This window comes from Cajanus cajan, chromosome 3 (genome assembly GCF_000230855.2).
Source record: "Cajanus cajan strain Asha chromosome 3, NIPB_CcT2T_4, whole genome shotgun sequence".
In the NCBI taxonomy this organism is placed as follows: domain Eukaryota; kingdom Viridiplantae; phylum Streptophyta; class Magnoliopsida; order Fabales; family Fabaceae; genus Cajanus; species Cajanus cajan.
The window spans coordinates 1,291,099-1,301,464 of NC_138519.1; the positions used below are offsets into that span (position 1 = coordinate 1,291,099).

Here is a 10,366-nt window from a genome sequence, read left to right on the forward strand (position 1 = left end):
GGAGGATCCAACAACCTATGTGCATCAAGCACAAGACGATGTTGACGTCAACGCTGAGAACTATATCAGCCATATTCGTGGAAAGATAAGGAATGATGCTAATGTTCATCATTGATACAAAGTGAAAACGCTTTTCTCTAATTCTCTTGTATAGTCAAGTAGATTTTGCACTTTTAATGATTTATTGTGTAAAGCTATATTAATTAGCTAGCTTGCCCATGTTTCGTTTTCTGTTCAAAAGATCAATAAAAAAAAGTGTAGTTTTAATTCTACTTTCTAGTTAGTATCACGATTAATGTACAACGTTTCTTCCCATATTTAATTTTCATATTGAGCTCGCCGTCGTGACAAAACTTCCCTCAATCAATGTGCCATCAATTTTCTTACGATTTTTACTGACGTGGCCTGTTAGATATAACTAGAGATGGAAATGGAGTCAGATGGGTGACATTAGTATCATTTGTCTGTGTTAATGCAGGTATCTATTTAACAAGTGTCTGAATTTTTAATATACTGCAAGTATTTACATGATATTCAAGCTTGTTTAATTAAAAAAACTAATATCTTATAATTATTTTTTAATTAGAAATAAATAAATAAAAAATCATAGTTAGAAAAGAAAAACAAGGTGTCACAAAAGTGGGACAATATTTCCATAAACTTTATGATTGGATTATCTAGAACCACAAAAAACTTGGGCTCTATTTGGATAAAGTAAATAGATCGACGAAATATGTCCATTTTATTATAATCAACATTCTGTATCATTTGAGTAGATTAACCAAATTATACATTGAAAAGATTGTCAGGTTATATGCCATAAGCAACATTTTAATCTATGACAAATAATGTTCTAACTAGTGATTTAACAAAATAAGTTAATGACTCCATTAGATAAAGTAATTAACAATTTGAGTGATGGAAATTAAAATTGAGAATTAATGTATCATTTAACTTAAGGGCTATTATGTTATAGTGCTGTAAAGTTGAGAACTAAAATTATACTTTATTCATTTTAAAAATGATAAATTAATATTTTAATAAAAATTTTGCTTACAAAAGAAATACAGTGTCCAACTGTTTTTTTTTTTTTTTTTCCTTTTCTTTTTCTAGATACCAATGAAATGGCAACAAGTTGGCCAATGGCATTATGGCATAGAACAGGTGCCCCATCGTTTCACAGTCCCACCTCAGAGAGAGACAAACTAAACAACAATCCCCCAACACCCAACGATGCGACACCTCATCCTTCCTCTCACACCCACACCAAAACAACCAATTCAATCAATTTCCCGAGTTCCCTACAACCTATCCATTCTCCTGCAAGCAATCATAATCATATATGCATACACACAATTCAATTTTTAATTAATCTCTTACCCTCTTCATCTCTACTTTACATACAAAAAAATTCAATCAAGACCACATTTAATTAATTAATTAATGACTTTGTTCAAGCAACGCTGATAATGCTATCCCCGCCACCGCCAAAATTCTCAACACTCATAGCCTGAAAAGTCCCCGGCAGCTTCAGCGACAGTGACTTCCCATTCAAGTCCAACTCATCCATCTTCGAAGACGGAGGAACCGGCAGAACCGGTTTCGACCTACCTGATGCAACCGCTTGTTCCTCTCCCTTTACCATCCACGATTCCATCACCTTCATCATTTCAAATCACAAACAAAAAAAAAAATTAAAATTAGATCCGCGTGATAATTAAAATTGTTGTTACGATAATACCGTGTGGGTGGTGATGTCGAAGAGACTAGATCTCCGGCGGCGGCGGTTGTGGGTGTGACGGCGGAGGAAATACTTCTGAGCGTGACTGGCGACCTGAGTGGGCGTTCGAGTCTTGACGAAGTTTCTAGAAATCCCTCTCCAATCTCCTTTTCCAACGTTCTGTAATCCCAACAGGAATAGCCTATGCTCTTGCTCGGTCCAGGGGACACCTTTTGTTATAAACACAATTAATGATTCTGAAACGAACAGAAATATTATTTAATTAATGAGTTACCAGTTACCACGCTTGCGGTGGCGCGTGCGATGGGAGGGATGAACGACGTGGTCTGAGGCGTAGCCTGTGTTGGGATGGTGCGGCGCGGGGTGGTAGTGGGAGAGATCGGTCATGCTGGAGGTCTTTCGGAAGGAAGTGGGGTTATTATTATCGGGTAGGGTGAGGCGCACGCCGAAGAGCATGATCCCGTGATCCTTGTCCTCCGCGGAAGACATTTTGGGTTGAGTGAGTCCATCTCCATGTAAGGTGATAAAAGAAGAGAAGAGGGTGGATTTGGCTTTCAGCTTCCTTTGTTTTTCGCTGCCCTTCTCCTTCTTCACGTGCTTCTTTAGCCTACCCACCCACTCCACTCTTAGTCTCTTATTCACCAATCTTATTTTCCAAAATACCTCCTATACTCTTTTTTCTTTTTCTTTTTTTTTTTTATCCTCACACTCGTTATATTTATATAAGTATAAAAACTATTATCAATATATATATATATATATATATATTAAATATCCTATTATATATTAAAATAAAGAAATATGATAAACTACTAAATAATTATAAAATTATGTAAAATTTAATATATGATCTTATTATAACATCACATAATATAATTATTAAATTATTAAATTTATATTATACAAAATTTATTAAATATATAAAATTTGGTATAACGTATTATCAACAAATTATGACTCTTTATTATTATATATATATTATTTTTTTTATACACGAGTTATTAAATGCTACTTGCATTATGTTTTTACGTTTTAACATGCATTTTAATTTGATTATGGTTTTATAATATCAATGAACATTAAATATATTTTTTTATAGTTTTAATTATTATAATACATTTTTAATTATCATTAAAATTTTAAAATTATTAAAAATATATTAGAAAGTCATATAATTTAATTTGTAAAATCAAAAATATTAATTATAATTTTAAAATTTGATGTTAAATCTTTAAAGTCAAACAAAATGGAACAGGAAAGGAATATTATATTTATATATGTGTGTTTGTGTTTTATCATTTAATTATTTCTGTTTTTTAATTTATTATTTATTCAGCTTGGTTTCAAATTTTATTCTCACAATACAATTTAAATAAGTTTGAAATTAATTTCAGTCTTTTTTCCCGTATTATATGAAAAAAAAAATCAACAAAAAACTTTTATACAGAAAAAGTACTATCATTTTAACAAGTAAAAAGTACATAATAATTATATTTTACAAAACAATTTATAATACACACATATATATATATATATATATATATATATATATATATATATATATATATATTATAACTAGCAATATAAGAGTCATTTTGTGCTTTCAAGTGAATAGTGGTTTGTTTTTAATAATTAATTAGTGAACAATTTTTTAGTTATGTATAATTTTTTATTGTAATTAATTAAAGGATATAATTAAAAAATCAAAAAGGGGTATTTCTTTAATTATTAGTACAGGTTAAAATTTGTAATAAATAATAGTTTTAAATATATAAATTATATTTTTAATTTTCATATTGTGATATTTCCTAATTATTGATATTTAAAAATGACATATTCAAAAGATATTGAAATAAATTTTAAAACCATATATTTGATTAAAAAGTATTGAGGTAAATATAAAAATTAATATTTTAACATATTTATTGTATAAATTAATTATTTATTCAATATAACTAAATGATTTAAATATGTTTAACTACTTGTAAATTGGATGTATTTTGATTTTATTTATTACAAAATTGTTTCTTAATTTTTCACTCTCTAAAATTTAGAATCGTTATTTTTTTGTCACTATGAAATGAAAAAATTTTAGTTTTGATTTCAATAGAATATATTTTTTTATAAAATTTAAAGTTATTAATTTTGGTCCTTAATCTTCATTTTAAGGTTGATAAGTAATATTTAGATGTCACATACGGATGTGAAATCAAATATAGTTTTTGGTGTAATTAAGGATGATCACTTGTCCATAGGAAAAATAGAAAGCTAGTTCATAATTATAACACCAGGAACTAAAAACAACAATTTAAATTTTTAAGAGATGAAAAATAAAAAAACTTTTTTACAAGAATCAAAACTAAAAGTAACTCATTTTACAGGGACTAAAAATAAATTTAATTTATATTATGATAAATAATTTATATTGTGACACAATTATTTTTTACTATTGATAATCTTTTTTTTTTTAATATTGATAAATACAAAGATGATACGTTCAGATAAATTAGAATTTTTAAAAAATATTTAAATGAATGTGAAAATGATATATTAAAAAATTGTTTTTTGAGAGAATATATTAAAAAGGATTAGAGATTAAAAAAATATTAAAGTTAACATAAAATGATACATAGAGTTAACATTTAAATTTTAAAGATTATATGTTTATTTAAGTCTGATATTCAGATAGATAGCATATTGTTTCTCCTTTGATATATAAAAATATTGGCTTAATTGCGCATTAGAAATGTAAAAGTGCACCTGATTATAAAAGAAGAATATTTAAATAAAATGAATGTAAGATACCGGAGAGGGTACAACGTTAACAAAGCATACTATTATAATTTGCTAGTATCTATAGTGATTCATTAATATCTGGTCAAAAGTTCAATCATCATCGATTCTTATGTATGAAAAATATTTGTTAGATCTCAATATTTAGAATGATTAGTTCTTAATCTTTGACTTTGGATATCTCGATTCAACAAAATAAAAACTATATACTAAATGTATAATTTCTATTAGAATTAGATTAAATTCATATTTTCAAAATTATCATTAATTTTCAGATATGTTACTATTTGAAAAACTAAAACAATTTTTTTTTTAATTTTATAAGAATTAAAAATATCAGTCTTAAATTTGAGGGACAAAAAACAAGAATATCCTAAAATTGAAGAATTAAAAACATATTTAAACCTATAATCAAATATAAGATTTCAATTTTTTTAATTTTTTTTGTCCAAATTTTTATTTTCTGTATCAATTGTTATTGAAATTTATTACTTTATATTTATTCTTATTTATACATTCAATTTATCTTTCGTCCTACTTTAACTTAGTTTTTACTAAATTTAAATATATTTTTAGTTTATCAAATTTTAAATAAATTTATTTTTATTTCTTCAAATTTAAAATTAATCTTTTTAATTTTTATTATTTTATCTTTCTGATCACCAATAACTTATAATAACGACAAATTGAAAATTATATAAAATCAAATCATCATTTAAATTTATAAATATGATATTTTTACAAATAAAAATACTAATAAATAGATTTTGTGATAGTGTTTGTCAAATATATTTACAAAACGACATTTAAACATAAAAACTAAAATAAAATTTTATCAAATTATATAGATTAAAATCCAAAATTTAAATTTAAAAGAGAAAAATAAATTTACCTCAGAATTAAAAAAAGTAAAATCATACTTAAAAACATATTTAAAATTTTCTTTTTCAGTCGCTCTTTATTTTATTACATCGTTACATCTATCGATTTCATCGTTTATCACATTTGTATATCGATTGGCTATATTTTGATATTGATGTTGAAAGTTGCAAGTAGTATATACAATCGGGAAAATGTCAGTTGTAAATGGAAAATACATCTGTCCTAAAAGCCATAATTTGAATTTATTTCAATTAATAGTGTAATCAATTAATTAACTGTGCCTTTCAAAAACACAAAAAGAAGAAAAGGGAATGGTGGAGAAGCAGGCCGTTTTGCACCGTGAATTAGGCATATTCGCTGCCCCTTTCATGGAAGACTTGGTATTGTTTAGTATTATTTAAATAATTTATAATTAATTTATGCACTTGTCTTTTTATTAATCAATGATCATCTAAAACAAGAGGCTGAGTGTGGATTTTGGTTGTATAGGATTAGACCCCACTTATCTTTCTGTTCACCTCAGCCATTTGTGGCCAAGGAATTGCTTCTTTATTTTTCCTTTTGATGGGTCTATTCATGATTTCAGGCCACCTTTAATTTTATATTTAACTTTTTTTTTTCTTTTGAAAGATTAGTGGTATCATTGCAAGTATCAGCAGCCACCAAAGAAGAAATAAAGTAAAATATTATCTATCATCGTGAATTTGGAAAATATTATATATGTGTTTTCATAACAATCCTATAATTTCTGTATGTACTTTTTTTTTTATGTAGTTAATTCTGTGATTATTGTCTTAAAGTTTTCTTTTATAAGAAGAGTAATTCAATTAAGTTAATAATAGAAGAAAAAATTAAAGTTTTTTTTTGTAGTAATCATAATATTAATAGGAAATATGCAATATAAAAAATAGTAATTAATCTATGTTAAAGAATATAAATGTACACAAAGTTAATATTTCTAGACTTTGAAATATATTATGTTGAAAAAGAAATACACGCGTTATATGTGTTCATAGTTACCATAGAGATTAGTTATTATTTTTAATGATAATTAAATATTTCATAGTTATTAAAAAAAACTAAAGGTTGATATTGATTAAGTGTACATATATGATATATTGGAATAATAACAGTTAATTTTTAATTAATAATAAAAATTATTTATTTAATTTATTCTCTTATTTTAAAAGAGTCAAATGTATAATCTTATTTGTTAAATCAAATTAATTTTTTTTAATATTTTTAATTTGCATAATGAAATGTTTATGGATAAAATAATATTTCATTAATTAAATTAATTTTTTAAAAATCTCAAAACTAATTTTATACATATGTATATTTTTCACACCAATACTACTAATATCGGCTAGCTAGGTCAACACAAGATTGAAGCTATCTTTGGAATGCCAATCTTTTTAATATTAAAATAGGTAGTGTTGACTTTAGTGTTGGCTTAAGGTAATGGTTAGGAAGATATTATTCAAGAGTCAACTTGGGTCATTTATGTACTTGCATTTGTTTAGCATTGGCCATGCTGACAATAATTATATATTAGCGGCTTAGCTAGCATACTTAGACTCCTTCTATAGAAGAGATAGAGTCCGACAATATAAATGAAGTGTTAGTTTATATTTAAAAGTGTTTTCTCTCTTCTCACATGCAAGAAGCATGTTTATGCTCTATCAATTTTTTTTTTTTCAATTATCCATCCTTTGAAACTAAAAGATATTTTGATATATGATCATGAGGATATCAACTGTCCATAACTCCTGACGATGGTTCATAAAAGAAAGAAGTACATGAAACCCCTGGATGAAACTAACAGATGAAAACATATCATCCATATGATATCGATCAAGTTTTATGAGACATCAAAGAGAGAGTGAGAACAACATCATCCTTTTAGCAACAAGCTCACTCAACCTACTTGTAGATATTAAAACCAAAGATTATGAACAAAACTTTATATAAGACAAGGATATCAAAGATTATGGACAAAACTCTCTAAGACAAAGATATATCGATCAAACCCTCGTATGGTCAGGAGAACTGCATGAAAATATATGAAATTTGAAATGGATCAAATAGAGGCAAAGGGAACTAAATATACTTAAATTTGTGCCTGGAGTTAGAATAAATATATGGAAACTTAGGTTTAATTTTTAACTTTGGGGTGAAATTTTCTTGAATGTTTTTGGTTTATATATAACCTAAAACATATTTTTTATTATTAGACTTAAAGAAGAATTCTTTAGATAGAATTTATGCTGTTTTCAATTAGAATTAAAATTTTATTTTAATAGTATAAGTAAATATTTATTAATAGGACTTATATTAAATATATGTACATAATATCAAAATAAAATTTTAATTTTAATTGAAAAATAATATTAACGATATCTAAAAACTCTAAGTTTTTTTTATTAATTGTATGGCTAGAATTTATTGCTCTTCTAAATTGTGTGATTTTGTTAGTTAAATTAGAGGTTGTTGTTGTTCTTGATATATTCCTTTTAATTTGATGATAGTTGTGTCCCTTAAATTTCTGCTTATTGGTGATTTATTTTTACTATTTTTTTATTGAAGCTAGGGTCAGCTATGATTAGAGATAAAAAGAAATTAACCATCGTATTATGATGCCTTAGCATACATGTTGTAAATTTTACATTTGAAGATGAGAAGGAAAAGTATGAAAACTTTTTGTGCATCATGAATGATTTCATGGATCGAAGGTTAGATCACCTCATATCACATCCCGTATGTCCCCTTCTCTGCCAAAAAATAAGAAAGCATTTACGACGTCGCTTTGTTGTTGCATTTTATTGGAAAAGGCGTCTTGAAGGAGTTGCCATAAGAGTGTGAAGGAGTTATTTAGAAAATTTGAGGGCCTAAAACAAAATTTATAAATAAATTTATTAGTTATTAATTTTTTAGTTTTTTTAATATTAAAATCATTTATTAATATTCTATAATTAATTAATTCTAATATTTTATTCTCAATAAATAAGATAGTTAATACATTTAATCTATCTTGTAACGTAATTGATCTTAAATAAGATTTAAGTAATTTTAATTTTAAAAAACTCTTTTCTACAAAAGCAATGTATTGCTAATAATATTCTATAAGCAATACATGCATTTGGAAAAAAATCAAATTTTTTTATATAGTGTAATACTTTTATTGGAGTGTTAATTTTTTCTTGTAAAACTTCTCACGTTACTTTTAATTTTGAAAATAAATTAAGACTATCAATATCAAAATGTTCACCAAATCCTAAAAAAATCAATATTAATACAATATTTATTTAACTCATTTTCTCTTAAAGTTTTAAATTTTTTAGATTCAAATAAAAATCTAAAAATAATTTTATATTGTAAAAATTGTTTAAATTGAGTCTAGAAGAAATAGATTGCTCGACTATTCACAACAATAATTTGATATCAATTATCTACTTTAACAATTCAATTTAAGTCTTCAAAAAATACAAAAATGATGAAAAGGTAATCACAAATAAGAGTATGAAAAGAATGAGAAGAATATTTGAGATAAAAAAATATTAGTTTTGTAAGATATATATAAAAAAAATAATTAACACTTCTTATATTTTTCTTATTATTTCAGATACGATTTTATAAAATAATAATGTTATATATATTAAAAATAAAGCAATAAATATTAACTAAAAAATGATACAATTAATTATTAATATTAAGGATATCAAAATATATTTTGTCAATATTTATTCACCCCTTAAATTTAGTCAATATTAATTTTAAAAATACCAAAAATATATTTTGTCAATTAATATTTATTCACACCTTAAATTTAGTCAACAATAAACTTTTAAACTTTTTAAATTGTTTTACATAATTAGGGGATAGTAAGGATTTTAAAATTTGGATACCTAAGGCGCTTGTATGGCTTTGCTAGGCACTGCATTATATATTACATATATAGATCTTCTTGTGGGGTTTAATGTAATATTCTTGCCAAAGGTTTATGAAATCACACTTCCATCAAACCATAAACAACTATCACAAAAGGTACATTGCAAAAAATAAAAAATAAAATATATATATATATATATATATATATATATATATATATATATATAATTGTGGAAAAAATAAAGGTTTTTTTTGTGTATGGAATTGTTGGTATAACAATGTAGGAGAGTTTAACTTTTTAAAGTTTATTGGATTCTTTTCAATAGGGAATGAAGGTGATAATTGTGTTTATGTAGAGGTTATTTCTTGACATATTAGATACATATATAGAAGGGAGGCTATTTCCTGTTTTATTAACTCACATAGCTTAACCTAATCTTATACATTGAACATTTAATATTTTATTCCATTTAAATATATATATATATATTTACTTTTAATTTCAAATTTGATTTAAATTTTAAATCTTAATAGACTATACCAAATTCAATATAATTTAAAAAGAGAGAGTTCACTCTCTATTGTTTAAATTAGTTATTCTCTTTGTATTGTCTAAACTATTGATTAGAATATATAAATATCACATTAGGCATAGCATGACAGACAGATTTTGCATTTTTTCTCACAAATTTTCACATCAGGTTTAAAAGAAGCAAGTTTCTATTTTTATTTTTTAAAATTCATCTTCATCCCTCCCGCCTGGTTTTACTGGGTTCAAGCATAATTGGATGAATCTATTTTTATTTTTAAAATTTATTTATTTTGTAGTAGTACTGTCGTGTTGAAATGCTAGTAATTTTTTAATTCCTAAACACATCTATAACTATTATAAAGGGAATATAAGAAATGTAACCGTTTTTTTGGTCTCTATTTTTTAATGGACCATTATACCCCTAAATATAAAAAAAAATTAAATTTTTTTTAAATAATTATACGTAATTTTTTAATATTTTATTAGTGAATAACTATTAGAGACACAAAATGACTCTACCCCTCTAGTGT

At 25.0% G+C, this 10,366-nt stretch overlaps 1 protein-coding gene across 1 annotated transcript; it reads right to left on the reverse strand.

The window, feature by feature from the left end:
• Window positions 1-986: 986 nt before the first annotated feature.
• Window positions 987-2,380, reverse strand: LOC109813416 (transcription factor MYB1R1). Its single transcript, XM_020377599.3, has 3 exons — window positions 2,023-2,380; window positions 1,742-1,950; window positions 987-1,660 (listed from the first exon to the last, which is right to left on the reverse strand). The coding sequence occupies exons 1-3, from the start codon at window positions 2,228-2,230 to the stop codon at window positions 1,454-1,456; spliced, it is 624 nt and encodes a 207-aa protein (XP_020233188.2). The 5' UTR covers window positions 2,231-2,380; the 3' UTR covers window positions 987-1,453.
• Between the last annotated feature and the right edge of the window lie 7,986 nt (window positions 2,381-10,366).